Raw genomic sequence first — 25902 nt, 5'->3', positions numbered from 1 at the left:
ATTTTTATATAAATTATCAGTCTTTTCTGCTCCTTCCATATTATATATATCTGAAAAATTTGTGATATTAATGCACTTTCATAATTGATATAAAGTATATAAAATATTTTATTTACTTGAACCATATTCTGTAATTGCTAATTGACATTTAATAGTCGATGGTACTTGTTGATAATACACATTAATTTTAGGAACGCATACTTAATTGTTCCAAGAAAAATGTTCTTAATTCTAATAGATTTCTCGTAATTTAGGTACATTCAAAATAAATCTGGAAATAAAATGAAATATTAATGATTTGTTAATAATTGTCATTAGATATAAAAAATTTATAATGACAAAAAGGTACAAGAACAATAAGTTAAAGCTAAGGTTAAAGCATTTTTTACATTTAGTATAAGTAAACATGCACACAACTTAGATATGTATGCATAATTGCGCATTATATATAAATATACAAATGTATAAAGTGAAATTTTGTATAATTTTTATTTATACTAGTAAAAATTTTGTTTATAGCTATATTAAAACTTTTATTATTTAATATTTTAATATGCAAATGAATCTCTTTTCAATTTATATATTTCTTAGTTTAATCTTTATAATTGAATATTTAGATAATGTAAAAATACTTTTATACAATAATACTTAAGAAACGCAAGGCTTGTTTTATACAGCAAAATTAGAAAAAAAAAATGCGAAGCTTACCGAGAAGGTGTAACATGTTTAGTACAAGGAATCATCTGTGGAGGTGTACGGAGGAATATTGCCAATTACATTGTATTCCAAGGTGTGACTTTCTATCTTGTTACCAATCAGACTATGATCACATGCATAATGTTAAATATGAAGTTATATTTAACACGTTGATCCCGCGCCGATTTGTTGTGCTTTCCGTTCTTGCGCGATATTTGAGATGGTTTAAAATAAAGATATGAACGGCAACAAGGCATATTGAAAAAATGAATCGTTTATCAATACAAAAAAAAAAAAAAAAAAAAAAAGGAAAGAGACGTTCGCAAATTCGAAGATATTGTTCGGGATGTTATATCAAAAATTCAACGATATACGAACTCAAGAGAGCGAAAAATATGATTAAAAAAGTCAATTGCACATTTTGTAATACATGCATAAACAATTCATATTTTTGTTTAGAATGTTTTTCATTGGAATTACCACGTTTATTTTTTAACTTTGGTACCGTCGATCCCAGTGATCAACGTTGTCAAACGAAGTCTACTGTCGCTCCCCAGGGACCGATGCGCGGCTCAACGTGTTAATGATAACAAGTAAATCCATAAGAGCACAATATATAAGTATAATTAGATAACTAAATATGAAACAAATTAAACTATTTTTCATTAATTCAAATGATTGATGGTAAAAATTCAATATATATTATATATATCGAAACCTGAAGCAGTACTATATACAACAAACTTTAAAACATACAAGCTTAAATTTGAATAACTTACTTCTTCATAAGAAGGATCAATCTATTATTTACACAATATGTTTATATTTATATTTATTGTTAAATCTATAATTATATATAACTTTATTGCGTTATTATTTAGCATCATGCAATTTTAAACCAGTAATAGTACATGCATATCATTTATTTATTCCATTAGTCTACACAACTACACAACTATATAACTACATTGAATTACATAAATATTTAAAATACTATATATGAGAAAAAGAGTATATTAAAATATTATTAAAAGGAAAAACCAAATAATACAATATATTAGGTTGGGGAAAAAGAAATTCATTATTTAAAATAATTATAATTATAATTTATAATTTATATAAACTATAATTTAAAATTATAAAAATAATGGATTTCTTTTTCCCCAAACTTATATTAAAATACTTACTTTGTAAAAGTTGCATATACTACAATCTGCTGGCAATGTACATGGTAAACTAAGCAATGACAGAAGTTTTACACTTCTGTGTTTAAATAACCAGTTAATTAAGCCTTTATTAGCAGAATCAATTGCATCTTGAAATATGGTCATAACTGTTTCAGGTAAATTAGATACTAATGCTTCCTGTAAAATATACATCATATGTAATAATACACAGAAATATTTTATATCAATACAATTAATATTTATATTTTATGTTCATAGCCTATCACCTGTCTATGCATTTACATTCTAAACATTCAGGATCATAATCCATATTATCATCAAGAGTTTTCTGAGACAACAAATGTGGATTGTACTGCCAAACATCGAGTACAATTGAGTAAGTTATTACGATTGAAGAAATCTTAATGCATCATCAAATCCTTGCTTGCACATATTTGAAAGTATCTGTAAAATAATTAAAATTATTTATATTATTCATTTTCAAATAAAAACAACGAAAATTTCAAATTAAATATTTCGAATAAATATTAATGAATTCTGTATATAAGATATCTGTATTATAAATCTGTATTAAAAATATGGTAATTGATATATTTTTACCTCTGGATTTGGTGGAAAAAGTATCCTTGCAAACCTATATATATTTTGTCTTGAAAGTTCTATACTTGTATTTGCGAAGTTCACCTACGAATCATGAATGTTAATATAGATTGGGGAAAAAGTTTAAGTTCAATTTAAATTAAGTTACTCAAATAATTAGTTTATTAAGATACAACAAAGTTTACTACAAAATACAATTGTCCCTCGAAATAAGCGTTTCTGATTACGATTTTTTTACGTTCTTTAATGTTGCATTACAATTTTAATGTTACATATGCATGCTTGCTCGCTTACACACGCATACGCGCGTACATACTTCAAGAGACAATTGTATATTCCTTATCAAATATATTCATTGTATCAACTTACATGAAAAAGCTGAGAAGAAACATCTCTAGGGCAGATATCACTTTCTCCACAAAAGGGGCTGACAGTAATAGTATTTTCATCAAGTGTCGGAAGATTGTCACTAAAGCCACCATCCATATATCTAACACCATGAAATCTTGGTGGGAAAAGACCAGAAAAATTGGAACAAATGCACTGGCCAATAATGCCTGTAAAAAAAATAAACATTCAATGTATTTTAGAGTTAAATTAATGTATATTTAAAATATACAAAACTACAATGAGGACGATAAATATAATATAATGTATGTAGAATCCGAGTAAGTGTGACTCTGAGTGAATATCGAGTGTGTTTAGGAATAAATAAGTATAAAAAGGGCCGTGTGCAAGTCGACGGGTTGTAAGATCGATAATTATGATAAGGACGGAGTGCAAGTAACGAGTGAAAGTTTAGGAATACAGCTGAGTGTCTAAAAAACCTAACCCGCCAGGGTCGAGTATACCTGGGAAAGCATGGATGAGAAAAAAAGCCTGCGAATAGAAAAGGATAGAAACAAGTGTGCGAGCGAACGAGTTGTTTACATTTAAGAGTTGGAACGGTAGACTGATCGCACGACTATACAAAAACGATTAGAATTTAATTTAGCTTATATCCTTAATCCTATAAACTTATTAATATCATAATGCCATAGCAATAATTGTAGGGGTAAGCGTAGAGAAATAAAGTTAAGTTTACTCATTAAATTATTCCGTTTCCTCTTATTACCCTCCATCTTCTACACGTATAACTTTTTATTTTGTTCATATAAATTCGAAAATGTTATCTTGATAATATTGTATATCATAAACGTCACAAATACATAAATACACAGTGTAATATATTATTATTAAACTAAAAGAAATATTATCATAAAAACGTGAAAGGTGAAATAAACATGAACGTTACGTTACCTGCAATAAGTCTTCTCTGGATGAAAATTGTGAAATGATTACGTTTTTTTCCATCATACACCCTCGTTAAGGAAATATGCAGTTTTCCGCTCACACGAATATGAGCATCGTTAGGAAGAAACTGTAATAGAGAGAATGTTTAATTATATATCAAAATGTTAATAACATAAATTGATCTTAAAATTATCTACTATTCTACAGTAACAAGTTCAATAAGTGTGACTAACACATGTGTACATTTGACGAGTGTTATTTTTTAGTATCTTATAAATTTTAACATGTATATTAATTTTATTTATTTTTAATGGTATATACCTTCTGCAAACTTTCTAGTAGTATTTCTTGTACATTAAACGATGGACTAAATGGACCGAGTGTGCGTTGTCGTGCTTCACGGGCAACACGTAATACATTACTTGTTATCTCACCTATAAAAACATGTGTTTTTATAATAATTATATCAAAGAAAGTCTAATAACGATGTACTAAAGTGATTATCAAATTAATTTCATTAATTAAAAATAAAGTATTTTGAAAATCAATCTCATCGAAATTAAGATATTTTCAAATTGCTTGCTCGAATCACATAGTGATTATATAGTATATAACAATTCGTTTTAATTATACAAATTACATTACTTGAAAACTACTAATCATATACGATTTATTGAAAATCTTATTTAGAAATAAATAAAATTGGTATAAATTAGTTAACTTTAAACATATATCATTTCAACAAATATTCTAATCAAATTATTCATCATAGATAGCAAGCAATAGTTATGGATGATTTTTTCTCATTATAAAACGAGAAAAATAAATTTTGAGGTACTTGATATTCCAAGTTGAAAGGTTCTAAAAAAAGTTCTTTCTATTAGAATAGATATAAATATATGATTTATACTACAAATTTCCGATTATAACAAAATAAATTAAACTAATCAATTCAACCTGGAATTGCATTAACTTTAATTCTCAATAAAGGAATAGTTTGGCAACCAATAATGTCTATTAAGGTTAATACTAAACCTTAGTATCTAATAAACGAAATTGATTTATTGAAGTATATAAATTAAATTCGATATTTAAAAATTCTTGATATTCATAAAATTAATATCATTGGCAAGCTTTTAGCATTTTTATCTTCCAAATTCTATTTGGGTAATTTTTACTAAAGATCATTAGAAATCTTCAATATTTTTATTACAAGATATTTTTCGAAATAAAATTCACCGTATTTTTAAGTATCACGTAAAGAAAAAGGAAAATAACCGTTCATACATTTATCTTATCACGAATACTATACTTTCATTGTATCAAATTAATTGATTATGACACGTATCTACGAATATCCATACATAGATTTTATGAAAGAAATACAAAAATATTATTTTATATTTATTAATTAATTACCATTATGAAATAATTTACTAATACTACAAGAATCTAGACTTTTTATACATGAAAGCGTTATTCAAATTATATGATTTAATTTATGGAAATTTTATGATGAATGTTAAACACATTTGACAGTTCATGATTGACATTATTAAGAGTATCGCTTTACATGACACTATCATTACTCAATATTGAGTCTACCTCAATTACCTTGCTATGTTTCTTTCATTAGGCATACCTATATCTATTACAAGGCCCCAATTCCTCTTTCTGACGAAAGAGTTAATGCCAGTAAGAAAATGTATGAAAAACGTCCCTTATAAATTCTTATCCAGTGAAATCAAATATTTCATAATTTCTGCTCTATTTTATTAATTTGTTATGATAAGTATAATCTCTTCTACATAAATGTGGATATTAAATATAAAGTCGATAACTATCGAAATAACTGCAATAAAAATATTTCATTGCAATCATTAATACAATACCCTAAAGACTAATACAAGATGTACTTTAATAAAACAAATATGAAAAATAATATAAATAATAATATAATATATATATATTATATACGTAGCATATCCTATGTTGAAATGGTGCTATAATTTCAAGTACCTCACCTCGTATATGTTTAAAGTATCAATGAGTGATTTACTGCTCACAAAAAATATTTCATTTAACGTCTGTGTAAACAAAGAAAAACTAAGTTTTATTTCCACACGAAACATGCAATTATGATGAAATTAAAAGTGAAAATGTGTACTATAAGCAAACAGAAAATACTATATTGCCAACTCAGAATTGAATTGAAATGATAATGACAATTTTCTACGTTGGCCTATTTCAAAAGAAAAACAGGAAACAATTAACTGAAGACGTTTAATTATATTCAGTTCAATCGGTACAATGTTTTTGATATTTGCTCTACAAATGCTACACAGATACATTATCAAAAATATTTAAACTGATCAAAGAAGCACGATAAAATATCTTACAAACTAAAGACCTTAAACCTATGCAATCCATAAAAATGTACAACTTGAAATCTAAGATTTATTACACAATTGAAAAAACCTACCTTCTTGAAACACTGTAAATTGGAATGCTGGATAGGACCCTTAATAACCCTATACGAAGAAAAACAAATTTTTTAAGCCGCGATATAAAGTTTCGAACGTGTTTACTACAAACTACCTGACTACAAATAGAATTACCTGAGAAAAAAAATTTTTTACATCACTGATTTACAATATAAATAGAATTTTATATATAGTGAACGAAAATAGATGCTGTCAGTTTCGATTTAATAGATTTTATGATACTTTGTAAAAAGAAAAAATCTGGTCAACTTTCATGTGTGTATACATGTAGTCTTATCACTTATCGCACGAGTCTTTCTACAAAAACAAATCTTCCTTTGTTTGCTTAACATGCTACATCCTCTATTGATGTTACCACACCAGAAGGGAATAGTTTATTTTCTGATTAAAATACTTAAATCCTGCTACTTCAACGGTAAACATCGTTTTCAAATTACTTTTTAAATAAAAATTACAATATTACATTTCAATATAAAAAAAGAAAAAAAAATTGAAAAATTTGTACATAAAATGTAATCGAAAAAAAATAAATTTTATTTGAAACACATACCTATCTGACATTTACTTTTTATCAAAATTTGTCAATTAAATTATTCCAGTATATGAAAAGAATAAAAATAATAAAGGGATTTAAATTTTATCACAATAGAAAGATTATCAACTGCATTTAATCCTTATATCAAATTATCTGCATTTGTCGATATTATTTAGACTTTAACCATTTCTTCCATAATTTCAGACAATAAAAATACCGATTAAAAAAGATAAATTCATGATTATTTGAATACTATCAAATTGTTGATATATTTAATATTAATCATTTTTATATGATTATCTTAATATTATTAATGTAATATAATCGTATGTGTATGTGTATATATATATGTATATAAAATGAGATTTTCTTTTGCTATTTTCGACTATTAATGATAATTTTATTTATCAGAAGTTAAGTTCTAGAAATAAAAATTTGTGCGTCAATGGAATTGCAATTTTTGCTTTACGATAATTATATAATTGGGATAAATATACAAACCTCGGATGTTGATGTCAACGTAACATCAGTCATATAACTGTGACACGTGCGTTCAATTATATATTATTTATTATACATATAAACATCGAAAATGTAATGCAGAAGTGAATGTACATGGAATATATGTAAAAATCTATAAGTATCAATACAATCAGTACAAATGGTCGATTTATATGATAATTAACAATGATTTCTTAATTTATTCTTATATATTTACAAATGAATGCCCAATTCTTTCTTATATACCCATTTATATATGTGTTATATATGCATTACTAAACATATTTCGTTTCAAAAATATGTTTTGCAGTTATCGCCTAGTATAAACAAACTAATGTACACTCAGAATGCATGCTACGTAATTATTGCATTAATTTGGATACGACCTTAAATGTGTTTTTCACTACTGTAATAACTTGAACGTTATAGATTATGTAAATGATTACAAGATGTTGTCGCGTATGAAACGACATAAATATCAACAATTTATTATTATACCATTCCACCGTTAGTCAAACTACGTATATACATGTAATTATAATTCATATTCCGAAGAGGATTATATTTTTTTAAATATACGTAATTATGTTAGTTGCAAAATTTCCGTTTTTATTAAAACGATATTTAATTTTAATCACATACACAAATTACATACAATATAGAAAAAGCTTATTCAGATTGGAAAAGTTTAAAGCGCAAATAACTATTTGTTATTAAAGATATTCTTAAATTATGAAACCTATAACAAAGAATTTGATAAGTATAAAGTGATTACCTCATATAATGTATTTGAATCATCGTTTCGAAACAATAGAAGAACAGCATTCGTCATTGTTCGTTCTTAATCAGCTTTTTTCACAATCCGGTACTAATTTATTGGTATTAAAATTAATTACATATATGAATATGTGTTTTTAATCAATTATCATAATATATGTTAATGACGTTATTCGGTACGTAACAGTACGGAAGTAAAGACGTGAGGAGAAATGCTGAATGATATTTTCATTTTGATAAACATATATATAATATATATTAGAAATAGAAATTAAAAGAGACTAAATTTATCAAGTATAAAATATATCTAATGCAACAGATATATAATATATAGCATATTATATGTAATATATATAAATCCAATTAATTTTCTAAACGTAACAACGAATTCTTACATTTGAATCTTTCTACTTTATTTATGTACGTTTTAAAGTCAAATATGTTTACGTACATATATTAATCGATACAAAATATGTTTACGCGCTTTTCGCTTACATATATTACTTTTAAGACATATGTAAAAGATTATTAAAATTCGGAAAAAATTTATTCTTACGATCTTTTTAATCTTAGTATTTAAAGGATTTTAATAACTATGCCGTATTAATTTTAAACCTTTGATTGTAAGTTAGTTACAAGTTTTGTATTACGAAAGCATCAGATATCTGGTTGGCCATGGTACTGTACTACATGGTAGAATATAAACACAACAGTGGATTATAGACGGATATGTAAGAAATTATTAGAAATTTTTACATTTTACATATTGTATGCATATATATATATATATATAGATATTTCTTTATAATTTTATTTAGAAATTACATATTAAATCATTTATATAATTACATTAAAAATTATTATAAAATACGTTGTAATAAAATTTATATAATTTTTTTAATACGAGATTATATAATTATTTTTAAGTGACTATAAATCCTTATTGTCAATATCTTTTAAAGTATATATAAGTTTATGATGATGTTATTATAAATTGTAATTAAATTATTTTTATACATAACTTTTAATCGTTGCGAAATATTTTTTATCCAAAGTTTATTGTATAATTGTTCCTCGGACTATTTGATTTTAATAATATAAGTAACAAACAGTTAACAAGTGTTCAGATAAATTATTACTAAAATGAAGGATATTTCACTCAAGGTGATAAGCTTTTATCACAATAAAAAATTTTTAGTAGTGCGTATTAACTCATACTAATATGTCTGCTATAATTGCTTGCATTATGTTATATATTTATTGTCAGTCTTACTCATAAAGAAAAACATTTGATAAGTGTTCTTGCTACTACTTCCAATTTGCTCATTCTAAGCTTGACCTAGTTATGAGATTTATTTGTGGGATGACTAACTTTATGCATTTTCTATGAATAACTTAAAAATCATACAAAGAGTAATAATTGAAATAAAACAACAAACTGAAATAAGATAAACTATGTTAGTTGATATATAGCATTTTACACTTTGTTTATAAATATTTTTTTATCAATACAGTTATACTCATGTTTTATATATTTGTATTTCTTTGTATCTTTCATATTGCTTTATTAATAACATCTAAAAGAATTAATGCTATTACATCTTGTGTATGTTATGTTACTTATAAAGATAGTTGTGATTATTTAAAATCTGTCTAGGAAAAGTAAAGATTGATTGACAGGTAGATTTTCATAATTTGACAGCATATAAACATACTTTAACATCAGTAATAATTGATACTAAAAAAACATAAAGATATTTGCAGTGTAATTACAGTGTGAAATCACTGGAACAGTGAAATAATTTGTTTAACATGCATACAATGGATAGAGAATGTAAGATGTGTTTAATATCAAAAGTCATAAATCGAACCATAACACTGAAAAAACTAATTATTTCAGATATTATATATCTTGTAGATATATAAACAAAGGAGTTCACTCACCGAGGGGTAAGTCACAAAGGAGACAACAAGCGGCGATAGCACCAGCCGATGCACCACTAATCTTATCCAAAGCAAGTGTGGAGCATATTTCTTGAAAACACACTGCCACACCAACATAGTAAATACCAAGGAAGCCACAACCAGCAAACGATAAATTCATTTCGGAATTCTCTTATACAATATATTATTTATTGTTACTTTTATTTAAATCGATATTCGAGAATAATTGTACAACGGATAAAAAAAATACTGATTTCTTTTCTTCGGCACTATGAACATCACTTATAAAAAATGTGCTTTGAACGACGTACTTCGCACGACGTCCACGTTCGAACTATCAGTAGTCCTTTGCAGCAACAACAGTCTCCCGAAACTCTCAAGCCTAATCTTGAATATGATTGAAAAAAATACATGTTACAAACAGCTAAAGAGATAATACACATTTGATGACGTGCGGTTTGTAAATACTCATTAAATCTCTCATTGGTTGATTTCGATGGTGTGGTGGATTGCTCCGCCCACTCAGTGTTCTTAACTCATTCAATGTGCAATAGTTCTACAGGTACACGTGTTCTTTGTCAAAATGACTATCTTCAAATGCATTCGCGTTTTCTTAATAATTGATGTTTGACAAATTGCTACTATGGTAATTTAGTAAGTAAAACAAATTATATTTTTGATAATAACTAATATTTTTTAAATCACACAATTTTTACGTTGTACAATTTAAATAAAAGTCACATGAGCAAATATTAACAATTTTTTTCCTGTTACGTATAGAAATAAATATCATATTTATGTATTTTAAATAATCTATATTTACAGTAATTTTAAGCAAAATTTATGTTATTAGAAAAGTATTCGCTATTTATATTTAAACAATTGATAGAATTTTATATTAGAAATTGTAAAATTATAATCAAATAATTGCCGATCTGTCTAATAACCAATAAGAATAAAGATTTTAACCAAGTAATCATTATATTTATAATAAATATTATTAATTGATTAATGCATCTCAGTATTCGTAGATTTATATTTCAATTAATTTTAATACTATTTAAAAATTTCATTTTATCGTATAAATAAATATTTGATCATGTAATATTTTTTAATATAAACCTATTAATATCTATTAAAGACAGATATCTTATTTTGTATTAAATTCTGTATTGAAAGTAAAAATTAAAGTATTAGAAGTAAAATCTCGTTTTATATTTTCATTTAAAATGATTGGTCGATAACCTAGAATCTATTTAGGATTGGTTAGTTTTTATAAATGACAGTTAATTATGAGTTTTTTTCTGTATTTTGTATTATTCGTAAAAAATTTATACTTTCTACTATAAATTATTGATTTTATAAATATAATATTTGTAATGTAAACGCTTCTTAATTACAGTTCAATTGTTTACTCCCTTGAAAATAAGTTTAATCTTGATCAAATTTACGGACTATGCTATATATGTTCCTTATTTTCTTGGTAATTTATATTTCGTAAAATATTTGTAGTATTTTACTCTAGCTTTCTGTGTAACAGAATAATTGTTAAAAAGTTTTAAAATAATTGTTCTTAGTACTTAGAAAGTTTATTCTCAAAAAGTAGAAAATTTTCATTATTTTTACTAAAAATTACAATACAGATATTTGAACAAAATACGCATTCCAAAAAAGATTCAGGGAAAATATTTTCCCGTATAAAAGAAACGAAAGATTTTGTATACGAAACTACAAAAATCACATAAAGACACGCAATTTTTGCGTATATCTTGACACTATTGAATGTGACATATAACCAATAAGTGACTGTATGACTTAAAACAATCTAAAAAAGAGAAAAACGAATTAAATACAATGGATGAAAACGAACAAACATCACAAACATTACATGTGGCTCAAGAAAATTCTAATATATTAAATGAAACTATTTTTCATGCTGTATACATACCTGAAGAAAACCATTGATTCTTCAATACAAAGTAATAATACAGGTAAATATTAAATATTATTCTTTTATCGTTTTTAATTTTTAAATCATTATTTCATAAAATAATTAATTTGTATTTATATATTACAGAACATATTCGAGTTTATCAAGACAAAACAGAAGCTTTAAAGTAATTAAAGAATTTAGAACTGGTCGTCTAAAATCATTTAAAAAACGATCAGAAGCTGAAGAATATGCTAAGACTGGTTTTGAAAAAGCTAATTTTACAAATAGTACCTCAATAGTACCTGTAGTAGAAGAAAAATCAAATAATTTTAAAGCTTTACGATGTCAAGATCTTGTATGTTTTAGAAAATTAATTAAAGATGGAGATTTATATGCAGTAAAAACTACAGTATGGGGAAATCCACGATATTTAATTGGTAGTGGAGATACACCTGCAATTTTGCAAGTTAGCTATAATTTATAAATATGTTTAAATATTTAAATTGTTTCAATATATGCATTATATAAAAAAATTTTTTCATTGACTTATTACAGGAAGGATGCCGTTATAATGCATTACATATTGCAGTAGAGCAGACAGACCAGATATGTGTGAGTTGATATTAAACACTGTTGGAAATACAGACTTCATAAAACTGCTTTATGGTGACGAATGTAAAAGTTACGTGGATCGTGCACAGATCATGTTAGATTTATATTTAAATACACCTGACAAAGGATTGAATGAGACTCCATTACACTTTGCAGTTAAATTTGGTTTAAAGATGTAGTTCGAGTTCTTGTTTCATATCCATGTTGTATAAAAACATTACCAAATAAGTATAAACAACTACCAATAGATGTACGTAATAAAGTATTCAAAATTTTTTATGAAAAATGCTAGTATATACTTTCTTATATACTTACAAATAAATGTAAATTAATTCGTAATTTTTTAATCATTTTTTTATAACTGTAAATAATATCTTATTATTTTGTGGAGAACATTATTTTAATAATGCGTTCATGATCTTACAGATAATTTGTAGTAGAATAAGTCAGAAGGATGAAGAATTAAAAAAGAGATACATTTACTATTAGAAGATCAGTATTATGTACCCTGTGTTAAGATCAGATGATAAGTCATTACAACCTGTGATTGGAGAACCCTTTTCTCCTACTAGTCCCTTGGTAGGTAGAGTATTTCAGTTTACATTGCATGTGTTTTATAACTAATATTTTTGTAGAGTTTAAATACAGATCAATAAGTCCACGTTTAGAAGTACGTGCATTTGCTGGTCCAATGACGAAATCTCGTGCATTAGGAATTTAGAAAAAGTGGAAAACGCCTCCACGTCTACGTATGACACCAATTAAAAAAACAGAAGATGATTTTACAGATAGTCCTAGTAATAATTTAGCTTTAAGATTACAAGATGTAGAAAAAGGACTCGAACGAATTGGAAGGTATATTATACTATAAATTTCAACATAAACGTATTGTAATTATTTAGAAAAAGAAAATTAAAACTGTGTTTAATTTTTAGAAATTTGGCAGAAGAATGGCAGGTATCATGGAAAGAATATTGGCCATTTTTAAACGACTTTGCAGATTTTCATACTACAGAAGGTTTAACAAAACTTGAAAGTATTTAGAATCTAAATTTCAGGAACAATTTGTTGATTATAATCAGGTATAAATATTATTTCTAATTTTTAACATTCATTTAATAACTATTAGATAATTTTTTCACAGACATCAAATGATAACATGATTAATTTAAATGAACATTCAAAAACCAAATTGTTCGTCGATTCAATAGATTATTTATGTTCTAAATTACAATCATGGTCATTGCTTACATCAAATAGTCAAGATGAAAATAATGTAGGTAAGTGTTGAATATTTTATAATGTAAATTTATATAGATACATACACGCACGCAGGCGCATACTCGTGTGTGTATATATATGTATATATATATATATATATAATTTGTAGTAAGAAGTATTGTAAAATATATTTCCTTCTTTGTTAGATGAACTAGAATTTTTTACACCACCATCATCACCAAAATTAACAGTAGATAGTTCTGATGATGAAATGCAAAATGCAGAAGAAGGTCTTGGAATATTTCTTGAAGGGTAAGATATTACATAAAAATAAATTTTGTTTTAGTAAAATAATTATTTTTATGTAAATATAGTACAATTGTTTTACATACACAATTCTTTATTGATTATTTTATATTTTATAGGTTTGTACCAACACAATTAGATTATGCTGTTTATAATGCAGTATCAACATCACTTAATGCCATTACATATCCAAACATTTATCGCCTGGAAACATGACATGCAACTTGCTATGAAACGTGATTTACATAGGTATTGATTTTTATATATTCAATAATTATAACAAATGATGATTATTATTATCTTCTTTCTATAATAATATACAAATTATTTTTACTATTCTGATTATATATTGGTTAATTATTAATACAATTTAATCTGTTATTTTCAGAACAAATAATACAAGACCAATTAGAAGAAAATTGATTATGAATTTGTAGAGAATTTGTAAACTATAAAATTTTTTTATCTTACGCACAATAGGAATAATTTGTTAAGTAACATTAATATACTTTAAAACTTAAGTGTACTAAAAACAGTATATTTCATAAAATTTTATATATAATTAAAATCATTTATGAAAATTTTGTATATTGTTCTATAAATTATCGCTTATATTTAAATTCATATATGTAAGGGTTAAGTTATTACGTTTATTTTTATATTTAATGATATTAGTAATTATATTACATATTTTATTTTTTGAATTTAATATTTATGCGTACATTTGCTATCAATAATCTTTATTCACAATAACATTACATTTTCACTTAATAGATCAAGTATGATCTATTTTTTTAAATATTATTGTAACTTGCATACACTTTTCTTTCATTTGATAGTATATTTATATATATATAGATATATATATATCTATACTCCATACAAGTTATTAATTTAATCAAAGACTGACTGGAGCTGGTGGAGTTTGTTTCAATTGCAAAATAATTGAAACGCATTCGGGAAACATCTTTTGAAGTTCGGGAAGATTTGGATTAAAGTCGCAAAGTTTTGCAATTCGCTCCCATTCGGTACCTGGCTCCACTTCATCAGCTTCTGCTACAAATTGTTTTTCTGCGTTCCTAAAGACAAATATATTATGTTACATAAGCTGCAACATATAAAAATCTTAAATGCAACATTACTCTTAAATTAAATGCACCAATGACATTGCAGTGTACATATTGAATAATTTTGTTTCCATCTTTTACATATAACATATGCAGCGACGCAACATTCAGAAATTTTTAAACATACATAATACATAAATAAAGAAAAAAACATTCATATTTTTGTACGTGTTTGTACATAAATAAGTTAAAAAATAAGTGATAGTTATAATACCAAAATGTAACTATATTACATCAAATGTCATCATATAATCATATAATATAAAAATTAATAATTCTTGCAATAACTTATACTATATTTATAATAAATTTAAAACACTTAAAAACACTTAATTGATAATGAACATGTAATTGATAATGAAACTAATAAAACTTAATTGTTTTCAACATTTAAATAAAAAATATAATGGTATAGAAAATATAATATTCTTATGTGTACTCTTATAACTGTTTTTTAATATGATTAAAGTCAATAAATGGCGTGGCTTGTATACAATACAATTAGAAACACTGGAGTCTCAAGTATAATTGCATCAAGCACAAGATTATACGAAATGTTACAAAAAAGCGGCTAACATATACGAAAATATATGATATTTCTGATACCATTCTACAAGTTGCCTCATAAATTGAACAAGCAAGCTATATTATACAGCAATGCAATGCAATTATACATGCAAAAATATATAGTGTAACTTACTTGGCTGATTCCCTAAGAAGCAAAATGAAATAATATAATTGTATGTAGTATATATTTGAAATAAAGTATTTATAATATTATATAGAATAAAACTTTTAATTGCAACTACAAGTATGCAATTAAAAGTTACATTTATAGAAAATATATCGAAAATATCATGTAAATTAAAACTGATTAGAATGACAATTTTAAATATTACCTGTTTGTAAGTTTTGTTTTACTAATTGCTTCTGCATGATGTTTATACCATTCTTCTAATTCTTTCCTTGCAGCTTCCCTCCATTCTTCTTTTTTCTTTTCTTCTTCTGCATCTAAATAAATTACATATAATAATAATGTAATACTAGTAATTTAAGATTGTAAAGTAAATTTACTATTGCATTAAGTTTTATACAAATTAAAATGTTATGAAATACCTTTTTCCTCTAGTCTAGCTTTTTGTTCTTCTCTCCATTTTCGTATTTTCTCAGGTTCTTCTTTCACAGGTGCAGGCTTAGATGCAGCTTCTAGAAATAATTTTTTGTTTCAAATATATATTCAATATTTCATAATGAAATATTAACAAAAGAGTATTACAATAAAGTTTACCCTATTACCGGAGGTACTTGTATTTCAGGAGCTTGTCCAATAGCATCTATTATTTCAAAACTACCTTCTGCATCACCACCTGGGCCAACTTAAATTTTCAAAATTTTTAGATAAATTTATATAAATGTTAAATAATATAATTGTTTTAACTTTTACATAATCATTAATTACATCTGTATTAGGTGCTGTTGCAGGAGTAGATATAGAAACTGGTGAATTTCATTCTCAAGCCCTGCTAATTGGTCTTGTTCTCTTGCTACAAATTCTGCTACTGGATCTACTTCTTGATCATTGACAAAGTTGTCACCAAATGCATCCATATTGTCTAATAAGTATATCATATATTGACAAACTTTAAAATAAATTAGTACTTCTAAATGTAAAAAATTGTATATATATAGTGTAAAATATATAATAAACAAAAACAAATTATATAGTTTCTCAGATTCTAAAGAAAATTATAATTTATACTTTCATTTTATAACTTTTGATAAATTACTTTTTAAAGAGATAAATATAATACAATAATATAATTTTCTTTAAGTTTAAACTATCATATCAGTATTGTACAAACAATTTATTTATACTTTATCCCGATATATTTCATTGTGCATTTTATAGGTTTAAATTAAAATGCTATGTACTTGTTTGTCATTTAAGCAATGTAAATGAAAACAATCTAAAACCAAGTATTTATTTATTTAAGATATTATTAAATTGTATAAGATATCAAAAATATCGAAAGGTGTAATGGTTCGAAATAAAATAAGAACGTTTATTTAATAGTAATAAATATAAAAAATGTTGAATCAAATATTGTACCTCAATATGTTATGGAATATGAACTTTTATCTTGGAAACACCCACAACTGTCGTTTCGTTAGATTTCTATTAAATATCAACTACAAATTGTCACGTCAATACTAGTTTAGAGCACAACGCACACATGCGCACAATTAAACGTAATGGTTAAGCAAGAGAAATCAGTATTACCAACATTTCATGAACATCGTAAAGAAGATACATTTAAGAATATTTGAGTATATTTTTTTATGACAAAAATGCATATTATAATATTTAAACGAATAACATGATTTATTGTTTCATTAATAATATCTTCATTAATAATTCTTTTTATAACATATGAGAGTAACGATATTTTATTGAAACTTATATTTCAATGTTTGTCTTTTAAAATTATTTTCATCTACTTTTAAAAGCATTTCAAAATCATATATTACTATTTTGCTATTTCGTCTATTATTTAATTTCCTTCCAAAATATATAAAGACACTTATTTCATTAATTTGTAGTAATTGAAATTCAAAATTACAATTATAATAAGATAACATTAAAAACAAAATTATATGTATATATATTTTTTAATATGAACATTATAGACATGAATTGTGTATCAAACACTTGAGTATTTTTATTGTAATATGTCTTGCTCAGAGATCATGCATAAAATACTATGTACTTCTTTCTAAAATATTTAAACAATTTATAAAAAAGTTGTATTGGACAATGTATGGAAAGCTGCACAGAGATATTTGTATATTGAGCATGATATATAAGCTTTAAACCAAAAATTTATTTAGATATTTATAAATAGAAATGTTTTTTAAATAGCATGATCTATGAAATGTATGTACAATATATTTCTCACAAATAGATGTAATGATTAAAAAATCACTTTTGGTTAAACCATAATTTATAAAAGTTAGCAATTTTATATGTGCAAAAGATCGTAAATAAATAACTATGCAAGTGTCATAAAAATAGACGAATGTTGTAATCATTTTTACACATTGAAGTGTTTCCATCACAATGATGTATATTTTTAGTACAATGTCAATAATAAATACAGTTATTATTCTTACACTTCCTATTATTTTGTGACAGATCACTGGCAACAAAATTTAGGCATCATGTATGTAGAGCAAGTGTTCTGTTAACAATCGTCTAAAAAATGCATATAAAAATACAATTCCTAAATAACATAATTTAGAGCTTCATTCGTTAATATAATGACGGAGCTCTAAAAACAGTTATTAAAATTTACCTACAACCTATAATAAGTATAGGTAGTGGCGAAATATGAAAGATAAAGTCAATATGTTTGCCTAGGCTAAACATAGTGATCAAACATGCTAATAGAAGTAACTCGTACATTTCATTTGTGAAACAATAGCTCAGTCTTGCCCTAATCCCCTCCTTATCTTTCAAAACATGGGATTTATAATGGGAGGTTCGTTATCTCCAAATATGTATAAATTTTTAGATTCTTCTATTTCTGCCCAATGCTTGTTAAATACTAAGCATTTTCTTCTTCATCTTCAGAGGTCAGTGTTACATAATCAATACGTCGTGGTAATAATAATGCTACATGTCCATATCTAAATAAGAATATATTTGATGCTCAATTCAAATAAGGAAACAAAGTGAATTAGTTTGAGCATTAAATATCTAAACTTACTTGCTGCTTTTGTATCTTTCTTGTATGGCTTGTTGTTGAATATTTAATGCATTACAGAAGGTCTTATTTAAACACATTATGCATTCTTTAAGATCTTTTAAGCTATATCCAGTTGATAATTCTAATTCATGTGGCCACATCTCTTCTAATAATGTATGTCGTGCAAGTGCTATTGCAGATGCAGCTAAATGACTAGGTAAAAACTGTAAATATGGATCCCCTTCAAGCATTGATAATTCACAGAGATACTGTAAAATTTTGTATGAAAATTAATATATTATATTAATAACATACTAAAGAAATATTATACACTTACCATTGCTAGAAATTTTATTTTTTCAGAAAGATTATTACTAATACAATATTCCATAAGGAAAGTAAGCGGTGTCGGTACAGTTAGATCAAAAGACAAAACCCTTAATATTAAATGCTCCATACGTAGTACCTGCTTTTTTGTATATGTATCATCTGTGATGTATACAAATTCGCCTACATCAGGTGGATAGATCTCTTCATATTTCCTAAAATATTAATTATTAAGAATTAAAGATTTTAATTTTATTACTTATGAGCTAAATCACTTATTAATATTACTAATTAACTAATTAAATATATAAATTAAAAATTAAATAAATAAATGTAAGACATATACAAAAAAACTTACGCAGCAATAAACATAGCTGCTGTTCCTACAAGTTGTAGTTTTTCTCTTACAACACTCATATATGATAAAAAGCGGTCTATATATGAAAACAGCTAAATAGAGAGTCTCAGTTTGTAACCGATATTCTTCAGCAACTTCCACAAGCCAGTCCACTAATATTGATCTCATTGAATATGTTATATCAGGTTGTTTCTTCATATACCTGGTTTTGGTCTATGGTGTTTCTAAAATAAAACATTTTATTAATTAATGCGTGGATTAATTTAATTATTTTAAATTTGAAACACAAATGGAAATATAGAAAAATACTACATACCTCTGCAGCTCGTAGATAATTATATACATCAGCTCGATATTCATCTACATCAAAAAAGTTTCATTCTCATTTCTTTATAGATTCTCTTCGCTTCTGAAGATTTTTCTTTGATGAAGATGAATGAAATATTGGTTTTTCTAAAGACATTGGACTGCCTTGTGAAAAAATTATTTCAATTTCTTTCTTTTGATTTATATCTTGCATAGTATTGCAAAATGTTGGTAAATTTGAGACATTTATAGGATTCACTTGTAACCTTGGTTTCTCTCTTTCTGACTTAATATCTTCCTTTTCTTTAATTTCTTTTTATCTTTTGTATCTCTAAGTGCAACAGAAGTTTCCTCTTCTAACTTATCTTCATAGATTTTAAATATAACTTCTTCCTTTTTTCCTTCATAAATTTTGAAAGGTTCAAACTGTGTAGGTATAACTGTTTTTGTTTTTGGATACTTTTCATCTTTGTAAATTTCCTATAAAAAGTAAAACAGACATTTACCACATTAACATTAGTAATGAATACTTTAGATTACGTACGATCAGAAAAAAAGGTTGTACAATTTTAAGAACTATTTTCAGCAATCATTCACTGTATATAATAAAGGTAAGAAGTCGTCGAATTCTTCGATCTAAAAAAACGCGGGAGGGAAGATACAAAATATATACATACTGATTTCGTAGTGCGATTACAATTATTGTGAAGAACGCCTAAAACAGCACGTTTTGTTAGTTGCAATGTTTGACTTTGAATGGGCACGGTAATACTTTCTTTGCCGCGACGAACATCGTTCATACGATTTTCTTGATCCTCGTGTACACGAATCGTGGCCATTATTTAGTTTCAAATTTTCAGTCAGTGTCCTATATATATATATCAATTCTTCTTTTTTTCTAAATTATTATTTCTCTTAAACACTATGCATGCCCTGTTCTTGTTCCAATGAAGTGTATTTACCGTCCATACATGGCAGTCAAATTTCGAAGCTCTAAGCAAGCAACCCAACAAACTTCAGTTGCCGTTTTGATTCAAACAAACGTAACTTCAACAGCTGGCGATACGTTAAAAGCGTTGCTCAAATAGACCAATGAGGAAAAGCATGTCTCTTATAAATTGGAAGTACACCAATCAAATAAGTGATGTGTTAACATGTACTTTTAAAATTATCCTTTAATATAGGCGGATATACAATCAAAAATATTATTTAATGAAAAAATAATACAATTTATCAGCATAGAATTTTGTTACATATATTTTTATGATGAACATATAAATTATTTTTAAGCTCTTTAAGGTTTATTTTCATTGTATGATATAGCTATTCTAAATGGATATAGTTAACAAAATTTAAATGTACTGACTTTAATGAATTAATATTTATTTCATTAGATTAAAAAAATAATATATATTTTTATATACTTTTTTTGTAATATATTATAATTGATAAAAACTTCATATTATTAAGAAGAAATATGCATTTAAAAAATTCATTTGAACAGATAATGAAAGACAATAAAATTATTGGTGCGCAAAAATAAATTAAATTATATTTTATATATATTTTTTAATTTTTTATAAAAATATTTAATTTTTCACTATAAATTAATCATAAAATTATATTGATTTAAAAATTAATATCAAGATTTCAAGTTAAAAAGTATTATATAATATTTTAATCTTTCTTAAATTCAAAAAATTATATTTTAATGGAAAATATAATTTTATACGAAGCATCTATAAATTAATATTCTAATTTTTTTCATTATACTTTAGGATACTTTATTTTTGCAGGAGACTAAATTTTAAACCGATTTGTACTACTTAAAGTTTGTTATTCATGACTACTAGCATCAAACTCGTCGGTGCGGATTGCTATTTGCTGTGTAAAAAGTTTATTTGCTTATAAGTTCGTAATGTTTTTACGATATTCGTGGCAACATCTAATACCGTAATTGGTTTTATAGTAAAAGTTCAATGCGACTAGAATTATAAAGTGTATCATTTTAGCATATAATCGTGTATTCTCGCGCATAAACAGTGTGTGAAGTTAAAATTTTAACCTCATAGATAAGATTCACATTCGTCGGCATATTTGATCATCTGCTATTTAAGGTCACAAAAGTGATTTAAGAAGATCTACATCGAGAATAATAATGAGCCCATTAAATCGAGGACCCTTACTAGGGCCAAGAGTTCCACCAGCTGGTATACGACCTCCACCACCTCCGAGATTCGGTGGTAGACTTCCACCTCCTGGTTTGCCTCCAGAATGCCCCCACTTCCCATGAATCCAGTTTTCGGACCAATGCGACAAAGATTGCCTCCGCCACCGCGACCTGGTGGAGTAAGTCGACCTAGTGGACCGATGCCAATTATTGGTCCAAGAGTTAGAGGTATGGCTCCAATGGTTCCACCATGGGTTTAAGAGGTGTAGGACCTAGAGGACCATTACTGAGACCTTGGCATAGAAGAGCATTACCACCTCAAATTTTATCTCATATGAGACCAAGATTTTCTATAGGAAATGGTAATGTTAAAGGCAAAGCATCGAATAATGTGAAAAAAGTCAGTAAACTTGAAGTAAGTATGAAATTCTTAATTTACTTAATATTTGTAGAATACAAATTGGATAATAGTTCTAGTATTTTACTAAAATAATTGTAATAATTGCATGTGAATGAAAAGATTATTAATAAATTTATTTAATTGATTGATCATTATCTCCTTTGTTCAAATTTAGTTTATTTATATTTTAGTAATATTATTAAAAACTATTTTTGACATTTACCTGCTTCTTTGCTACTCTGCTTCAATTTTTCTTTTGTATTTGAAATCATTTGTATTAAGAATATGGTTTTTAAGTAAACTGGATTTATAAGTTTATAGAATTAATTTAATTTCTACATTGTATTTAATAAGTAATACAAAATATATAAAAAGAATTCTTCTTTGTTTAATAACAGACTCATAATAAGCCATAATGTTAACAATGAAAAATAAGTTATTTTTCTTTAAATACATATCTTGGTATTTAAAAGAAGTTAAAAATAAAAATTTTTAAGTTACTATTTAAATCTTGATGAAAAAGTATTATAATTATTCAGGAATTAGAACTAAAGAAGCCATGATGACTGATGAAATTCGAAGTGAAATACAAAAGAAAAATAAGCTGTATGCTAAAGCAAAAAAGAATAAAGATGCAAAAGAATGGGAAGAATTTAAGGATTTAAGGAACAAAGTAACAAGGATGATTAGAGATGCTAAAAACGATTATCTTGCAAAACATCCTGAACAGGTATTCTTTTCATTTAATTTTTATACATATATTATGAAATAATTTCTTTTTTAACTAACAATCTATTGACTAAACTATATTTTTGTGATTAGTAATAATTATGTATCTTTTTTGTTTTATATATATGTTATAAGAAAAATTACAATATTAACCAAGTTTAAAATTCTGATCACTTTATTTTCTATTTGTAACAAATTTGTAAGTTATTTTAATTAATTAGAGAAATTTATATTTATGATTTTATGTACAATTCTTTCATAAATTCATATATTTGTACATATCAATACTACGATTAAAAATATAACACCATTTACAGTTTCATATCTACATAGAAAGTTTAAATACTTCTATGCAGCCTGAATGTTGTATTAAATACTAATTTTAGGATTATTAATTGAAAATTATTATAAAATATGAATATACAGTAACTTTTAGTACATATTTCATAATGATTTTCACAGTAATGTTGTTTACTGTTACTTATCTAAAATATATTTTTCTTCAATGAAAAAACAAAAGATAGATAGACCACCCTGTAAAAATACATTACAAATAAGTTTAAGTGTAATGTAATTAATATTTAAAGACTGTATTTGGTGTATCCTATATCGTAGGTAAAATAAAATTACATTTCATTCCTTTTAGCAATTTGGAGTAAGTATTTCAAAACATATTTTAAGATTTAAAAGTATTAATATACTAAATTTGATTAATTTTTAAGATTTTTACTTATATATTTAATATATTGTTTATAAGTTTTTCACATAAGACAAAGAATTGTGTTTATAATTTATAATTCTAAAACGTTTAAATTATAAAATTCATCAAAATTTAAAAAAAAATATACATTGATATAAATGATATATAAATATTTTTTTATAATGTTTGAACAATAAATTTATAGCTATATTTAGTTGAATTTTATTTAATTATTTATTTAAATGTATATTTAAGTTAATAGTATATTTAGAGCCAATATAAAATATATCTTTTAGCTATATTTGTTTAATAATGGACTACTAATTTTGATAATGATGTTAGTATAATATTATTTCTATTCAAAATAAAAATTATTTGCACCACTATATTTAATTGGCACTACATTTAATTTCACTAGTTTCCTGTCATAGTTGACAAATTGCTTTGATTACAGGGTGGTCAAAAAAACAGATGATAAGAATACGATCGAATCCGTGGGTGTTCAGAAAAATGAGAATGCGACTGAGCAATCAGAGCAAATGGAGCTAACGGAGGAGATGCAGCCTTCCAGCGAACAGGCACAGTCTTAAGCTTCAGGCTACTCCTCCTATAAAGAATTGAACAGTTGAAATTACACAAGTATTCTGTTTTCAAACTTCAGAACGATTTGATTCCTTCTTGTTTTAATATGCAGTATATTGACTGCATTTGAAATATTTGTATCATTTATAATTACAAAATTTATATTATCCGTTCTTTTGTCATTTGTAAAATATCATTTTCTTTGCAATATAGGTTCACTCTTAGCATTTATATTATAAGTGCATGCTGTTAAACAATTATGATATAATATTTTGAGAAAATAGAGTTTAATATTGAATAATATTTGAATAATAGACATTCGCTCATTTTTAGTAATATATACACAAACACTTATTTTTTTCTCTTCATTCATTAGTGTATGCTTATAAATGTAAAATTTTGTATATTTCTTATATACTTTCATGTTAGAGATACTAAATATCTATAATTTCTTTTCACAAGATATATATAAAAAGCTGGCCTTTATTAGTTTGGTCATTATAAAGTTCTTTAATTGCTTTTTGGCCAGTATACAGTGCTGCGAGCTATAAGATTCTTAGTAGGAAATTTTACGAGAAAATTAGAATATTCTATAAGATATTTAAAGAAATGTGTTTTATTGAGCAAAACATAAGATTTATTTAATAAATCAAAAAATACGAAATTTTTACATAGCTTGTGGCTCTGTATTAATATATGATAATTTTTGTAATTGTTTGTTATTATACGTCGTAGTATTGAATACATTTGATTAATTAAAATAATACATGACTTCCACGAAATATAAATTCAGAATAAAATAAATTTGTAATTAAGATGCGTATTGTAAGAATAAATCGTATTTCTATAAGTTCTAAATCTGGTGTCCCCAATTACTCTATAAACCACAAAAAAAAATATAATTTCTTATATGTGTTGAATAATCGTTCTGAAATATGAAAATGACCTTTTTAGATTTTCTGCATCAAATGACTTTTATAAAAGTATTAGTTATACGTGTTTTATACCGACGTATAGAATAAATACATGCTATTTTTAATTGAAATCATACAATAAGTAAATTTATTGGATTTACAATACTAGATATATTTTTTACTTCAAAACAGTTTAAAGTAAGAATTTACTATATTGTCTAAATTTAAATAAAAAAAATTTTATATTGTTAATTTAATCCTATACTTTAGGACTAATAGTTATATGTATTACATATTGCTTTCTACATGCAATATATTATGATGACCATAAAATATCTTTTTGTATACCTATAAACTAAATTTAATTCAACACGAATTATTGGTATAACATATGAACTAAAAATTTCTGTATATAATACTTGTATAAACTTAAA

The 25902-nt window shown here is 25.3% G+C and overlaps 3 protein-coding genes and 1 pseudogene across 3 annotated transcripts; 1 reads left to right on the top strand and 3 right to left on the bottom strand.

Moving 5' to 3' along the window:
• Window positions 1-9: 9 nt before the first annotated feature.
• On the bottom strand, window positions 10-10197 carry LOC143221376 (patatin-like phospholipase domain-containing protein 4; the record flags this gene model as incomplete). The annotated part of the gene is given in 19 exon segments (XM_076446844.1): window positions 10-50; window positions 117-196; window positions 198-243; window positions 246-271; window positions 709-761; window positions 763-820; window positions 1884-1906; window positions 1908-2060; window positions 2150-2163; window positions 2166-2214; window positions 2216-2275; window positions 2277-2327; window positions 2484-2567; window positions 2853-3013; window positions 3016-3040; window positions 3783-3830; window positions 3832-3903; window positions 4098-4210; window positions 10038-10197. Coding segments are annotated over 19 exon segments (1317 nt in total), but the record flags the coding sequence as incomplete, so codon positions are not given.
• A 1694-nt stretch (window positions 10198-11891) lies between these two features.
• Window positions 11892-14546, top strand: LOC143221379 (ankyrin repeat and LEM domain-containing protein 2-like; annotated as a pseudogene).
• A 461-nt stretch (window positions 14547-15007) lies between these two features.
• Window positions 15008-16844, bottom strand: LOC143221378 (clathrin light chain-like). The gene is given in 9 exon segments (XM_076446847.1): window positions 15008-15058; window positions 15060-15097; window positions 15100-15188; window positions 15937-15948; window positions 16136-16247; window positions 16353-16445; window positions 16529-16613; window positions 16696-16739; window positions 16742-16844. Coding segments are annotated over 9 exon segments (627 nt in total).
• A 1997-nt stretch (window positions 16845-18841) lies between these two features.
• LOC143221377 (cyclin-A2-like) lies at window positions 18842-20812 on the bottom strand. Its single transcript, XM_076446845.1, is given in 9 exon segments — window positions 18842-18923; window positions 19004-19251; window positions 19320-19524; window positions 19668-19753; window positions 19755-19870; window positions 19873-19891; window positions 19984-20274; window positions 20277-20453; window positions 20651-20812. Coding segments are annotated over 9 exon segments (1386 nt in total).
• Between the last annotated feature and the right edge of the window lie 5090 nt (window positions 20813-25902).

The sequence above is a fragment of the Lasioglossum baleicum genome, unplaced genomic scaffold (genome assembly GCF_051020765.1).
Source record: "Lasioglossum baleicum unplaced genomic scaffold, iyLasBale1 scaffold2337, whole genome shotgun sequence".
Lineage (NCBI taxonomy): Eukaryota > Metazoa > Arthropoda > Insecta > Hymenoptera > Halictidae > Lasioglossum > Lasioglossum baleicum.
The sequence above is the reverse complement of the archived record's forward strand: the minus strand, read 5'-3'. Positions and strand labels throughout refer to the sequence as shown.